Genomic DNA, 16,106 nt, shown 5'->3' with positions numbered 1-16,106 from the left:
GGGATTGAACCTGGAACCTTCTGCAGGGCAATTAGATGCTTTACAGCTATAATAATAATAAGCTTTTATTTATGTCCCACCCACCCCCGGCAATCCGGGCTCAGGGCGGCTTACATCAGATTAAAATACATTAACATAAATCAAACATACAACATATTAAAAGTTTAAATACGCTGAACTTGAGCCACCTAATTTCATGGTGCCAATATAATTCCCTGCAACGAGACCTGCTTATAGGCAGCTGTTTTCTGTAGGGTTGCCAACCTCCACGTACTAGCTGGAGACCTTCTGCTATTACAACCGATCTCCAGCCGATAAAGGAGGAAATGTTAGCGTCGGAGAGTGGACTCAACGGCATTACAACCTGCTGAAGTCCCGCCCTCCCTCAAACACTCTCTTCCCCAAATCTCCAGGAATTTCCAAACCCGGAGTTGGCAACCCTTCTATGAAGCCACGTCCAGGTAGAGGGCAGCTCCCTCTTAAGCACATGCCAAGCTGAATGGATGCATATGCCTTTGAACTTTTGCAAAGATCATTTGACTTGAGAGACCGTTTCCTTCCAATATTCATTTCAGGGTACTGAGGGAGACCCTCGGTTGGCAGATTGCACCAATCAGACTGCCTATATCTATATTTTTTTAATCTCCGAAGGATCAAATAGCATAGGGAAATATTCTGGCCTAATGTTATTGCCTGGAGATAACAGCATGCTATATGATGTAATTGATTTCATTTGGTCTTGCCAGAAAGCCAAGCTGTATGACCAGCACACAGGGTTGCCAGCTCTAGGTTGGGGAATACCTGGAGATTTTGGGGGTGGAGCCTGTGGAGGGCGGGGTTTAGGGAGGGGAGGGACCTCAGTGGGGTATAATGCCATACAGTCCGCCTTCCAGGCGAACTGACCTCCATCACCTGGAGATCAGTTGTAATAGAGCGGTTCCTCGGTGGAACAGGCTTCCTCTGGAGGTGGTGAGCTCTCCTTCCCTGGAGGTTAAACAGAGGCTAGATGGCCATCTGTCAGCAGGGCTGATTCTATGACCTTAGGCAGTTCATGGGAGGGAGGGCATCTTGGCCATTTTCTGGGCATGTAGGGGTCACTGGGGGTATGGTGGGAGGTAGTTGTGAATTTCCTGCATTGTGCAGGTGGTTGGACTAGATGACCCTGGTGGTCCCTTCCAACTTGATGATTGTATGATTACACCCCACTGAAGTCCCTCCTCCTCCTTGGGGGTGCAACCTGAGGAGGGCGGAGTTTAGGAAGGGGAGGGGCTTCAGTCATGTATAATGCCATAGAGTCTACCTTCCAAAGCAGCCATTTTCTCCAAGTCAACTGATCTCTGTCACCTGGAGATCAGTTATAAACCTAGGGTTGCAGCTCCATGTTGGGAAATACCTGGAGCTTTTGGGGGGTGGAGCCTGAGGAGGGTGTGGTTTAGGGAGGGGAGGGGCTTCAGTCATGCATAATGCCATAGAGCCCACCTTCCAAAGCAATCTTTTTCTCCAGGTGAACTGATCTCCATCCCCTGGAGATCAGTTGCAATAGCGGGAGATCTCCCGGTGCCACCTGGAAGTTGGCAACCCTACCAGCACGTGTGTGTCGATGTTCTCCAGCCGCAGCCGCAATCCGGTTCGTACCGTTCCTGCCGTCGCCGTTTCCTGCCCGAGCTTTCGGAAGCGCCCGATTTCCTCGGCTGGTTTTCAAGCTTGGCTTTATTCGCCGCACGTTTTGTTTTCCTGGTGGAGAGCTGCCTGATCGGCCCTTCTGTGCCGAAGGAGGTAATGGCACAGCTGCCTCATTGCGCCCCGGGCGAAATAATATACAATTTGAGCAAAGGCAGTTTCGGAGTGACAAAAATTAAGTTAGAAGATTGCTTCACTTTTCGAGATGACAGAGGTTTCTCCGCAGAGGAGCCACGTTCATCCTGCTCTGGCAGAAGGTGGAAGACTGAGTCTTCCTGAGATTGTTTGCCCCAACAATTTTTATTTAAAGGAAGAAACTGGCATGCCTTTTCATGGCAAGGGCCATAGCTCAGAGGTAGAGCATTTGCTCGGCATGTAGAAGGTCCCAGGTTCAATCCCGAGCATTTCCAGGAGAAAGGTGCTCTGAGCCTGACTTTTGTTGGGGAAGAGCGGGATAAAAATTGAATGTGGCTCAGTGGTAGATCATCTGCTCGACATGCAGAAGGTGCCAGGTTCAATCCCCAGCATCTCCAGTTAAAGCAACCAGGAAGCAGGTGATGAGAAAGACCTCTGCCTGAGACCCTGGAGAGCCGCTGCCAGACTGAGTAGGCAATACTGACTTTGATGGACCAAGGGTCTGATTCAGTATAAGGCAGCTTCATGTGTTCATGAATGAATGAATGAATGAATGAATGAATGAATGAATGAATGAAGGACCAGGTAGTAGGTGCTGTGAAAAACATTTGCATAAGATCCGGAAGAGCTGCTGATGATCTGAGTAGACAATACTGGCCTTGATGGACTAATGGTGTGATTCAGTACAAGGCAGCCATGTGTGTTTGGGGAGGGGCCGTGGCTCTGTGGAAGAGCATCTGCTTGGCATGTAGAAGGTCCCAGGTTCAATCCCCAACATCTCCAGTTAAAAAGGACCAGGCAGTAAGTGATGTGAAAGACCTCCACCGCCTGACACCCTGGACAGCCACTGCCAGTCTTGGTACTTTGGTGTACCAAGGGTCCGATTCAGTAGAAGGCAGCTTTATGTGTTCAAGAAGGTCAGGGAAGGGGCTGTGGCTCAGTGGCAGAGTACCTGCTTGGCATGCAGAAGGTCCCAGGTTCAATCCCCAGCATTTCCAGGTGAAAGGACTAGGTAGTATATAAGAAAAGCCATGCTGGATCAGACCAAGGCCCATCAAGTCCAGCAGTCTGTTCACACTGCAGCCAACCAGGTGCCTCTAGGAAGCCCACAAGCAAGACTGTAGCAGCATTGTCCTGCCTGTGTTTCACAGAACCTAATATCATAGGCATGCTCCTCTGATCCTGGAGAGAACAGGTATGCATCATGACTAGTCTCCATTTGGACTAGTAGCCATGGATAGCCCTCTCCTCCATGAACATGTCCACTTCCCTCTTAAAGCCTTCCAAGTTGGCAGCCATCACATCCTGGGCCAGGGAGTTCCACATTTTCACTATGTGTTGTGTGAAGAAATACTTCTTTTTATCTGTTTTAAATCTCTCACCCTCCAGCTTCAGCAGAGGACCCCACGTTCTGGTATTATGAGAGAGGGAGAAAAGCTTCTCCCTGTCCACTCTCTCCAATTTAGTCCAGTCTCAGAAGCTAAGCAGGGTCGGCCCTGGTTAGTATTTGGATGGGAAACCACGGCAAGCAATTGCAAACCCATTCGTCTGTACCCTATCACTTCACTTAGCTAAGTGCACAATCTTCTTCCAGAACAGGAAGACTTTCTCCAGAGAAAGAGCTGTTTCCACCAGAGGAAGACTCCATACTTAGCTGAGTGGCTGGTTGAAACCATCTTCATTTTCAAATATGACACTGTTTTATGAATTTGCATCATCTAGCAAGCTGTTTGATGCACAGATCTCTAGACATTGTGGTTGGCACAGCTTGAAGGGACCAGGCAAGTAGGTGATGAGAAAAACCCCTGCCTGTGACCCTGGAGAGCCGCTGCCGGTCTGAGTAGACAATACTGACTTCGATGGACCGAGGGCCTGATTCAGTAGAAGGCAGCTTCATGTGTTCATGTGTCCCGCAGAGATTAGTAAAGCCACATCTGCTAAAATGGCCTCTGTCTCCCCAACCCTTTTCTCTTTTCTATATGGCCACCACAGTTGCCCCCCTCCGAGATTTCAAGGCAAGAGACGAACAGAGGTGGTTGGCCATTGCCTGCCTCTCCGTCGCGACCCTGGATTTCCTTGGTGGTCTCCCATCTAAGCACTGACCAGGGCTGACCCTGCTTACCTTCCGAGATTTCAAAGGGCATTTAGTTCTTCTGCGATAATTTTATTGTGTCGCCCTTGTGTCTCGGCTGAGTCTAAGGCAGTACATCTCGCCCATAAGAAAGCTTGTCTGAACTTATGGATTTCTAACCAGCGGATATAGACCGGCACAGTTCTGTTAAAAGGTATCTGGAAGAGGTGAGGCGAACATTGTCGATTTGTGTCCTTAAACGCTAAGGACGACTGTGGCCTTTATTTACACGTGATTCTCCAGCCAGTGGCTTTTTAAAAAAATACAAAAACAGGGTTGTGATGGGTTTTTTTTTTTTTAAGAAAAAGAATTTATTGTCATTATTTACACTTGTGGTTTGATCTGTATATAAATGCGAACAGTTCTGGACTGATGTGTTCGGGCCATCTCTGGCTGAAGATGGTAACTTTGTTTTTTAGCATACAGGCAGGTGAGAAAAAAAAGTATTAGATTCTTTTCAGAGAATAGACATTCCTGGAGAGCGAAGAGGTTGCCAGTTCTAAGCCAGAGGTATCGACACCATCCCGTTGGCTCTGCTTCTACTCCTGAAATGCATGCTGGAGTCCGCGACGTCTTCAGGGTGATCCTCGCTTTTCTTTTCCTTTAAGCTGTTGATGAATCTCAGCGTGATTTCGTCCCATTCCTCCGGAAGAAGCATCAGCAAAAACCCAAGGCAGATGGTAATGGTTGCTCCCAACCGTACGGCACTGAAGATCTTTTCGTCTTTGAGCAGATCTACAGCTGCATCGAGGCGGGTGGGGGGAGAAACGAGAAGACTTTATGTTATAGAACAAGATATGTTGGTCAACCAGGGCCTGCAATTCGCTTGTGGAGTGGGGGGATCCCCCATTAACTATTGGATGGGTTGCTGTGATAGTCATGGAACGTTCACAGATATTCTGGGCGCTCATGTTTTCAGCAAGAGAATGTGGGCAAACTGTGTAATGGTAGTGAGGGAAGTGAAAGGTCACAAAGGGTTTACAGATAGGAGAGGGTATGTGCTGTGAGAAGGTGAGAGTTTTGCTTATTTATTTACGTTATTGATAGTCTGTCTTTCTCACAGGGACTCAAGGTGGATTACACCGAGTGAGTCAGTACGGTCAACAAAATGGGGCGTTGAATAACCGATGCATTAGGATTTCTGAAGTCTGGAACCACCAGAAAGAAATGAAGGGTAAGAATTCACATGACACATTAAGCAGTGCTAAAATTAGATGAAGATGATGAAGATGATAATGATGATGAAGAAGAAGAAGAGTTTTTTATATGCCATCTCTCCCTACCACTTAAGGAAGAATTAAACCGGTTTACAATCCCCTTCCTCTCCCCACAACAGACACCTTGTGAGGTAGGTGGGGCTGAGTGAGTTCGGAGAGAACTGTGACTGGCCCAAGGTCACCCAGCCGGCTTCATGTGGAGGAGTGGGGAATCAAACCTGGTTCTCCGGATTAGAGTCCACCACTCCAAACCACCACTCATAACCACTACACCACGCTAGCTCCCAGTAAGCTTGCACACCAATATAGACGATGGTCTCTAATCATTTACCCAACCTGGTGGAATGCCCTCCCAAGTGACATCCAAGCCCTGCAGGAGTTAAATTAATTCCACAGGGCCTGCAAAATGAAGTTGTTCCGGCCGTCGCCTGGTTGAGGACAGCAACGGTTTCGATCCTGCTGGGCCCCCTTCTCTTCCTTCCCCCTCTTCTTCCTCTACTGCTGGGATGTTATAAATAATGGGCACTGCCGATTTTAACTGAACTTATATACTGTATTGATTTTAACTGTACAACGTTGTAAGACCCTCTGAACCTGACTCGTCGGGATAGAGCGGCCTAAAAATATTATTATTTTTATTGTTGTTATTATTATGGAAGTTGGTTTTTATATGCCGACTTTCTCTACCTTTTAAGGAGAATCAAATCGGCTTACGATCACCTTCCCTTCCTCTCCCCACAACAGTCACCCTGTGAGGTAGGTGGGGCTAAGACAGTTCGGAGAGAACTGTGACTAGCCCAAGGCCACCCAGCAGGCTTCATGTGGAGGGTTAGGGAAACCAACCTAGTTCTCCAGATTAGAGTCTGCTGCTCGTGTGGAGGAGCGGGGAATCAAACCCGGTTCTCCAGGTTAAAGTCCACCGCTCATGTGGAGGAGTGGGGAATCAAACTCGGTTCTCCAGATTAGAGTCCACTGCTCCTAACCACTACACCACGCTGGTTCTCCAATAAACCATTTTGTACTGTGCAACCCTATTTCCTATGCAGAAAAGCCCTGTTGAATTATTCAGTTTCGGAGGGTGGTGAGCCATCAAGCCAAGGCCAATGTGGTACAGAGCCGACTCCGTTTCACAGGGTAATTTCAACAAATCTTGGCTGCAGCCCCTATCAGAATTTCAATAGTCCCCGTGCCTCAGCATTTGCCAACGCTTCCCCGCATTTCCTCATCTCTCGCTATAGTTCCAGTCCCCGGTAACTGTCACCCCTGTGTGTGTGTTAAGTGCCGTCAAGTCGCTTCCGACTCATGACGACCCTATGAATAAAAGTCCTCCAAAACGTCCTATCTTTGACAGACTTGCTCAGATCTTGCAAATTGAGGGCTATGGCTTCCTTTATTGAGTCAGTCCATCTCTTGTTTGGTCTTCCTCTTTTCCTGCTGCCCTCAACTTTTCCTAGCATGACTGTCTTTTCCAGAGACTCTTGTCGTCTCATGACGTGACCAAAATACGATAGCCGCATAAGAACATAAGAACATAAGAAAGGCCCTGCTGGATCAGACCAAGGCCCATCAAGTCCAGCAGTCTGTTCACACAGTGGCCAACCAGGGGCCTCTAGGAAGCCCACAAGCAAGACAACTGCAGCAGCACCATCCTGCCTGTGTTCGACCGCACCCAAAACAATAGGCATGCTCCTCTGATACTAGAAAGAATAGGTATGCAGCATGACTAGTATCCATTCTAACTAACAGCCATGAATACCCCTCTCCTCCATGAATATGTCCACTCCCCTCTTAAAGCCCTCCAAGCTGGCAGCCATCACCACATCCTGGGGCAGGGAGTTCCACCATTGAACTATGCGCTGTGCGAAAAAATACTTCCTTTTATCTGTTTTGAATCTCTCGCCCCCCAGCTTTAGCAGATGACCCTGTGTTCTAGTATTATGGGAGAGGGAGAAAAACTTTTCCCTGTCCACTCTCCAAACCATGCATAATTTTATAGACCTCTATCATGTCTCCCCTCATTCGCCTTCTTTCCAAGCTAAACAGTCCTAAGCGTCTTAACCGCTCCCCATAGGACAGTTGCTCTAGTCCCCTAATCATTTTGGTTGCTCTTTTCTGCACCTTCTCAAGCTCTGTAATATCCTTTTTTAGGTGTGGTGACCAGAACTGTACACACTATTCCAAGTGTGGTCTCACCATAGATTTGTACAAGGGCAGTATGGTATCAGCAGTTTTTATTCTCTGTTCCTCGTCTAATTATGGCCAGCATGGAATTTGCTTTTTTTACAGCACAACACACTGGGTTGACATCTTCATTGAGCTATCCACTACCACCCCAAGATCCCTTTCTTGGTCTGTCGCTGCCAGCACAGATCCCATCAGTATATATGTGAAGTTGGGATTTTTTGTCCCAATATGCATCACTTTACACTTACATTGAATCTCATTTGCCATTTTAATGCCCATTCTTCCAGTATGCAGAGATCCTTCTGGAGCTCTTCATAGTCCGATTTTGTTTTAACCACCCTAAATAATTTGGTGTCATCTGCAAACTTGGCTACTTCACTGTTTAACCCCAACTCCAGGTCATTGATGAACAATTTGAAAAGCTCCGGTCCCAACACAGATCCCTGAGGCACCCCACCGCAGTTTAGTCATTTAAGCTTCTAGGGTCAGTTCAGGCTTGATTTGATCTATAACCCACTGATTTGGTTTTTTTTGGCAGTCCACGGAATCCGTAACTGTCACCCCTACAGAAGCTATTTTATTCAGAATCCGGGGCTTTGCTAGGGCTTGAGCAACATCCGAATGTAAACCTAAAAATCCTAGAAGTGGACGTGCCACATCGTCTTTGTCAGCTATACCTGTCCTTTTCCCGGTTTGATTTTGGGGGGGGAAAGCAATTTGGGTGGTGGGAATTCAAAGTCAGTTGCCCACAGCACTGACTGACCAGCAGCTGTGACGTCCTAATTTGACAACCCTGTGAAGTAGGTCAGGCTGAGAGAGAGTGACTGGCCAAAGATCACCCAGCAAGCTTCACGGGCAAGAGGGGGTCTGAACTTGGATCTCCCCGATCTGAGTGTGGTACCCACACCACTACATACCGCTTGCTCTCAGCCAATGCTAATACATCCGCTAAGCTTTTTGAAATGATCACAATATATGCTGTTCATACCTGCATTGCCGGGAACACTCAGCACGGTCCCGATTGATATCAAGATGGGGTAGGTCAGGACGACGCCAACATTCACCAAAATGTTAAATGCTGCAAAGAAGAAGAGCCAAGCGTGAGATTCTTAAGTAGGCATTTCCGCATTGCCCTGTCTGTACTTAAGTGTTTAAGCTTCAGATTAAAAGAAACCCACAAGAAGCGATATTGTGGGACACCTGCTATATGTCACAGTATCTTTTGTGTTTATTTTAAATTACAGGTCGAGTATCCCTTGTCTGGAAATACAATATCCAAAATACTCCAAAATCCAAAACTTTTTGAGCGCCCACAAAGGGTAATAAAATGTGCAGGCCGGTCACACCAACGGCAGGTTCCCCACGATGACCCACATGAACAAAATTATTTAAAATATTGTATAAAACTACTTTCTGGCTGTGTGTATATGTGTATATAAATTTATTTATTTACACTTATTTTATTTATTTGTTACTTCAGATTTCTATCCCGCCCTCCCCAGCCGAAGCCGGGCTCATAAAGCACAAATGCATAAAACACAAAAAACTTTAATGCATTTCATGTTTAGACTTGGGTCCCATCCCCAAGATATCTCATTACATATATGCACATATTCCAAAATACGGAAAGATCCGAAATAGGAACACTTCTGGTCTCGAGCATTTCGGATTAAGGGAAACTCAACCTGTACTTCTTTTTCTTTTGCAAATTTAGTGGTCAGGTCAGTTTGGTTGTTTACTGTATGCATGGGTACTTGGACTCATGTTCGCCCCTGGCCTGTCTTGGTTGTTCCTTGGAGTTATGCATGAGTTTTCCTTCCATTAGAGATGACCTCGCTGCCAGCCCTTGCAATGTCGGGGCCTTTCCATTCCTCTTCCCTCTCCCCTGAGCAAAGCCCGGGTGAAATCCCCATGCAGAAGGCAAAGTGCGGGACACGCAAGCTTAGTTTCGCTCACAGCCAGTTACAAAGCAGCATGTCCAGATTCCTGGGAGCTCTTTCTGAGCACAAGAAAGGCTTTTTAAAACTGAGGGTTGGATTTCTCCCCCCCCCCTTCCTTTCAGAATGCTCCTTTTTGTTGTTCTTCTTTAAATGCTTTTTTTATGTAGGGTTGCCAACCTCCCGACAGGGACTGGAGATCTCCCGGGCTTACGACTGGCCTCCAGACAACAGAAATCTGTCCCCTTCCTCTAGGCATACGGCAGGGGTCGCTGGGAGAATGGCAAGGGGAGGTGGCTGTGTAATTCCTGCATAGTGCAGGGAGTTGGACTAGATGATCCTTGAGGTCCTTTCCAGCTCTATGTTTCTGTGTTTCTAAAATGGCTGCTTCAGAGGGTGGACTCTACGGCATTATACCCTGCTGAGGTCCTTTCCCCTCGCCAAACCCCGCCCTCCCCAGGCTCCACCCCCACAAACCTCCAGGTATTTCCCATGCAGCAGTTGGCAACCCTACCTGCACTGGCAATTCGACAAAATAAACCTCACTGTCCAGGGCTGGAAAAGACCTTTGCCTAAAGCCTTAGAGAGTTGTCGAAGGCTTTCACGGTCAGAGCTCATCGGTTCTTGTAGGTTATCCGGGCTGTGTGACCGTGGTCTCGGTATTTTCTTTCCTGACGTTTCGCCAGCAGCTGTGGCAGGCATCTTCAGAGGAGTAACACTGAAGGACAGTGTCTCTCAGTGTCAAGTGTGTAGGAAGAGTAAGATATAGTCAGAAAGGGGTTGGGTTTGAGCTGAATCATTGTCCTGCAAAAAGTATCAAAGGTAATGTGCAGGACAATGATTCAGCTCAAACCCAACCCCTTTCTGACTATATATTACTCTTCCTACATACTTGACACTGAGAGACACTGTCCTTCAGTGTTACTCCTCTGAAGATGCCTGCCATAGCTGCTGGCGAAACATCAGGAAAGAAAATACCAAGACCACGGTCACACAGCCCGGATAACCTACAAGAACCTTAGAGAATTCTTTCCAGTCAGAGAACAGGCGCTAGGCTGTATCGCTTTGACGCAAACTAAGATTCATAAGATGTTCATGCTTAACATGGCACTGTCGTGTACGTATGGACCGAAACGTAACCACACTTTGTGCAGTTCCGCTTGTGGAAGCTCTAGCGTTAGAAACACTTTGGTACCTGTCGAACTTGATAATTATAACGTCTTGCACGAGTGGAACCGCGAGCTGGGGTACATTAACTCAAGCACAGCAATAGCTAAACGGTGCATTCTTTTTAAGTATGCTTCCGCTAGCGCAGGGGCTCTAGCGCGCATGGAAATCTTCCTCTGGATTGAACCCAACAGGCCTGGATCTATCCTCATTCCCCACATATAAGGTCAACCTGATCAAAATTTCCACTGATTCCCCTCTCTCCCTCCCAATTAGGTGGAGCTGGAAAATGCAGAAAGTTTTATTTAGGACTGCGTTTGACCAAGTTCATTTTTATTTATAGGCAGTCCTAAATGAGATTTTGCCCTGACCTGGATGGCCCAGGCCAGCCTGATCTCATCCGATCTCAGAAGCTAAGCAGGGTCAGCCCTGGTTAGTATTTGGATGGGAGACCACCAAGGAATACCGGGGTTGCTGTGCAGAGGAAGGCAATGGCAAACCATTTCTGTTAGTCTCTTGCCATGAAAACCCCAAAAGGGGTCGCAATAAGTCGGCTGCGACTTGACGGCACTTTACACACACAAATGAGATTTTAAACTCTGGTCTTTTATGGTCATTTATGCATGGGAGTTTTGCCTGAGGTTAGTTGCTGGCTGGACCCACGCTTTCCAGTTGAGAATCTCTGCGCCAGCAGTCTCCAAGCTCAAATCCCCCTTTAAATGCTCCCTTTAAATGCTGCTTTGTAATTGGCTTGCTTCGCAGTGCCACAAAGGCCCACGGAAAACCTTTCTTTTCTTGGTACCTACCCAGCCAGAGGCCTGCTATTCCACACAGGTAGCCCCATGGCACAGCCGAAAAGGGGGACCAGTACTCCACTTTGGTAAAATACAAGATGATGGGAGTGATGGAGAGGAAGACCAAGTTGAAGAAGCCGAGGGTGGAAATGAAGTGGGCGGCTTCCCCGAAGTTGGCGCTCCCGAGGAACATCTTGAACAAAACCTAAGGGTGTGGGGGAGAGAGAAACAAACACAGGGCACAAAGAAAAATTAAACTGAGGGGAAGAAAAAAATGGCAGCAGCCCACTTTGAGAGAGAAGAGTATCAGGAACACAGATCTCTATAAGAACATAAGGAAAGCCCTGCTGGATCAGACCCAGGCCCATCAAGTCCAGCAGTCTGTTCACACAGTGGCCAAACAGGTGCCTTTGGGAAGCCCACAAACAAGACGATGGCAGCAGCACCATCCTGCCTGTGTTAAGAACATACGAACCTAAGGAAAGCCATGCTTGATCACACCAAGGCCCATCAAGTCCAGCAGGGGGTCCAGCGACCATGAGGGGTCGCCAGAAGAAGAGTTGGTTTTTATATGCCAACTTTCTCTACCGCTTAAGGGAGAATCAAACCGGCTTACAATCATCTTCCCTTCTCCACAACAGCCACCCTGTGAGGTAGGTGGGGCTGAGAGAGTGCGACTAGCCCAAGGCCACCCAGCTGGCTTCGTGGGTAGGAGTGGGGAAACAAATCCAGTTCACCAGATTAGCCTCCGCCGCTCATGTGGAGGAGTGGGGAATCGAGCCCGGTTCTCCAGATTACAGTCTACCTCTCCAAACCACCGCTCTTAACCACTACACCACGCTGGCTGTTGTCTGTAACTTGGCGGCGAAAAAAAGAGGGTCAGAAAAGGAGAAGACCCACCTTATACAGTGCTGAGGTTGAGGCAGATCCGACAGCGTAGGCCACCCCGAGAATCGAATCGCCGGGGAAATCATCGACGTACGCCATCATCACTATCCCCGTGATAGCCATTATTGCCGCAACGATCTGTGTGACCCGAAAGTAAAAACATTTCAACACAGCTTGGTTATTTGGAAAAGACAGGACAGGCATGCCTAGGCAGGGTTGCCAACTTCCAGATGGTGTCAGGAAATAACCAGTATATGGATCAGAGAATATAACCACAACCATGAGGTGCAAAATCACACAACACAATTTATATAGGTATCATTAACTCACTAACAAACAATCTACAACATATATGCAAAAGCAACAAACATTCATCAAGCATCAACGTAACAGTTCCAAATGGATATCCAAAGAAAGTAAGTATGATGGTAAATTCAAGCCATTTTTTCAAAAGTTCAGTTTTTCAAAAAGTTCAGTTTTATCATGTTTTGTCTCACAGACTTCCTTCACAAGTTAAGCCAACTGAAAGATGATGCGTCTCTGAAGATAGCCATGAAAATGGTCAGTATCAGCAAAAACGATGACTTCATGTAGAGTGCCAAAAAAATTGGCCCCAATAGATGGAAACGTTTCTCCGGATTAGTAATCACGCTGTCACCAACACGTGGCTTCATCAGCCTAAATTCATAAGCAAGACATACATATAATAATTATATCCACAATATATCTAGCAAGCATACCTGTCTTAAAGCAAAATAACAGTACCTTTGGATATCCATTTGGAACTTTACATTGATGTATGAAGAATGTTTATTGCTTTTGTATATATGTAGTAGATTGTTTGTTAGTGTGTTAATGATATATATATAAATTGTTCCGTGATTTTGCACCTCACGGTTGTGGTTATATTCTCTGAGCCATATGCTGGTTATTTCCTGACGGTTACCGTACAGTATTAGTGATTGCTCTTGTTGAATTTCCAGGTGGGGTCTGGTGATCTCCTGGGATTAAAACTGATTTCCAGGCATCAGAGAACAGTTCACCTGGAGAAAAAGGCTGCTTTGTAAGGTAGACTCTATGGCATTATACCCCACTGAAGTCTCTCCCCTCCCCAAGCCCAGCCCTCCTCAGGCTCCACCCCCCAAAACCCCAGGTGTTTCCCAACCCAGAGCTAGAAACCCTACACGTAGGATTAGGGTTGCCAGGTCCCTCTTCGCCACCAGTGGGAGGTTTTTGGGGCAGAGCCTGAGGAGGGTGGGGTTTGGGGAGGGGAGGGACTTCAATGACATAGAGTCCGATTGCCAAAGCAGCCATTTTCTCCAGATGAACTGATCTCTATCGGTTAGAGATGAGTTGTCATAGCGGGAGATCTCCAGCTAGTACCTGGAGGTTGGCAGCCCCACTTAGGATGCTTTTTTTGCTTAACATGATTTGCTCTATGGAGAGGTTTGCCAATCTCCAGGTAGGGCTTAGAGTTTTCCCAGATTTACAGACTACAGATATCAGGTCTCCTGGAGAAAATGGCTGCTTTGGAAGGCGGACTCTACGGCATTATGTCCTGCTGAGGTCCCTCCCCAAACCTCTTCCCCAGTCCCCACCCACAAATCGCCAAGAATTTCCCAACCTGGAGTTGGCAACCCTAGAACATCGTGTTCTTCTGAATATCAATTGCTGGGGGCAAACAACAGGGAAAGTCAGACTTTTTCTAATCTGACCCCCTAGCCACTATACCACACTGCTCCTCCAACACAACATCCTTGAATGCCAGCTGGCCCCGGACGAGGGGACCGCTCAGGTTTTGAAGGTTTAATATCGATGCTATGAGCACGCAATCATTTACTGAGTTTTGCGTTGCAATGTCGGAAACGATCCTTCGAATCCTGATTGGCCATGGGGGAAGGGGGAATCCTGAGAAAGAACTGCATCGGCCATTACCCTTACACCCATGAACCGGTCCTTCAGCACAATCCACGACAGCAGGAAGACAAAGGCCTTGTTGCAACAGAAGAGGGCCGAGACGTCCGTGGCCGTCAGCCTCTTCAGAGCCAGCAGGTAAAGGTAGTTGGTCAAAGTCCAGAGAATAGAAAAGGGCGCTGTCCTTTTAAGGAAGAGTTTCAGCGTCAGACCGTCCTCGCCGAAGATCCGACTGCATTCCCTAAGGACGGGAAAGGGGATCAGAAGTCATGGGGGTGGGGAGAGGACAGGGGTAGCATTCACAAGAGAAACCCCAGCGGGTCCCTCACCCATTGCGTGAATCTGGCTTTATCCCAACTTTGCAGTTTGCATAACACATACACATTCTAGGAATATAAGAACCTATGAAAAGCCCTGTTGGGTCAGACCAAGGCCCATTGAGTCCAGCAGTCTGTTCACGCAGTGGCCAACCAGGTGCCTCTAGGAAGCCCACAAGCAAGACGACGGCAGCAGCACCATCCTGCCTGTGTTCCTCAGCACCTACTGTAATAGGCGTGCTCCTCTGATCCTGGAGAGAATGGGTATGCATCATGACTAGTATTGAGTTTGACTAGCAGCCACGGGTAGCCCTCTCCTCCATGAATATGTCCACTCCCCTCTTCAAGCCTTCCAAGTTGGCGGCCATCACCACATCCTGGGGCAGGGAGTTCCACAATTTAACTATGCATTCTGTGAAGAAAGACTTCCTTTTATCTGTTTTGAATCTCTCGCCCTCCAGCTTCAGCAGATGACCCCCCCCTTCTATTATCATGAGAGAGGGAGAAAAGCTTCTCCCTGTCCACTCTCTCCACACCATGCATAATTTTATAGACCTCTATCATGCCTCCCCTTAACCGCCTTCTTTCCAAGCTAAACAGCCCTAAGTATTTCAACCGCTCCTCACAGGGCAGTTGCTCTGGCCCCCTGATCGTTTTGGTTGCTCTTTTCTGCACCTTCTCAAGCTCTGCAATATCCCTTTTTTAGGTGTGGTGACCAGAACTGTACACAGTATATCCTATCAGCCCTTCTCCTCCTCTCAGGCTTCAAATGGACTGCCTGCCTTATTCTCATTTACTAAATTGCCAGATGTAAGTTCATTTATTTATACATCAGTTCTTCACCTTACTAAAAAAAATGGGAATGTTTTAACGGGATCGTGTGCATTTGTATGGGGGGGAGGGGGTGCTCTGACCTGGGTAGTCCAGACCTAACCCAATCTTGTCAGATCTGGGAAGCTAAGCAGGGTCGGTTAGTACTCGGATGGGAGACCACCGAGGAACTCCAGGGTTGCTACGAAAAGGAAGGCAATGGCAGCCCCACCCCTGTTAGTCTCTTGCTTTAAACCAGTGGTTCCCAACCTTTTTTTGACCAGGACCACTAGGACTTTTTTGTTCGTTGCAGGGACCCCAAGGTTCAAAATAAAAATTCCGAGAATTTGAAAATAAACTTTAATCATAACTGTTAGTTAAACATTAAACTTAGAATAATATTTGAATATATATTTTTATAATAGAGAACTTTTAATTGACAATATTAATTTATTATGGGTTTATAACTTTGTTTCGCGGACCTTAATTTAGTTCTCAGGGACCCCTGGGGGTCCACGGACCCCTGGTTGGGAACCAGTGCTTTAAAACCTACAGTTGGTCCATCAAGGTCAGCAGCTCTCCAGGGTCTCAGTTGGTGTTTCTAGAGTTGCCAACCTCCAGGTGGAACCAGGAGATCTCCTGCTACTACAACGGATCTCCAGACGACCAAGATCAGTCCCTCTTCGGAAAATGGCTTCTTTGGAAGGTGGACTTTATGGCATCATACCCTGCTGAGGTCCCTCCCTTCCCCAAACCCCTCCCTCCCCAAGCTCCACCCCCAAAATCTCCAGGTATTTCCCAACCCAGAGCTGGCAACCCTGGGTCTTTCACATCATCTACTGCCTGGTCCTTTTATCTGGAACTGCAGGGGATTGAACCAGGGTCCTTCTGCATGAGCAACAGCCCCATTCCCCCAATTCAGTTTGAAGTTG

At 47.4% G+C, this 16,106-nt stretch overlaps 1 protein-coding gene across 2 annotated transcripts in view; it reads right to left on the bottom strand.

Annotated features, from left to right (window-relative positions):
- Positions 1-4,401: 4,401 nt before the first annotated feature.
- The window catches only part of SLC35F4 (solute carrier family 35 member F4), a 122,138-nt gene continuing 110,433 nt past the window's right edge, over positions 4,402-16,106 (bottom strand). For both annotated transcript variants that reach the window (XM_056850697.1, XM_056850698.1), the window contains exons 4-8: positions 14,069-14,288; positions 12,146-12,271; positions 11,258-11,450; positions 8,336-8,425; positions 4,402-4,687 (exon numbers count right to left, since the gene is read on the bottom strand). In XM_056850697.1, the coding sequence (XP_056706675.1) occupies positions 4,446-4,687; positions 8,336-8,425; positions 11,258-11,450; positions 12,146-12,271; positions 14,069-14,288 (871 nt within the window). In that variant the 3' untranslated portion in view covers positions 4,402-4,445. The remainder of the gene's footprint in view (positions 4,688-8,335; positions 8,426-11,257; positions 11,451-12,145; positions 12,272-14,068; positions 14,289-16,106) is intronic.

Source organism: Euleptes europaea, chromosome 6 (assembly GCF_029931775.1).
Source record: "Euleptes europaea isolate rEulEur1 chromosome 6, rEulEur1.hap1, whole genome shotgun sequence".
In the NCBI taxonomy this organism is placed as follows: Eukaryota; Metazoa; Chordata; class Lepidosauria; order Squamata; family Sphaerodactylidae; genus Euleptes; species Euleptes europaea.
Note: the sequence above shows the minus strand (reverse complement) of the source record. Positions and strands in the feature narration are given on the sequence as shown.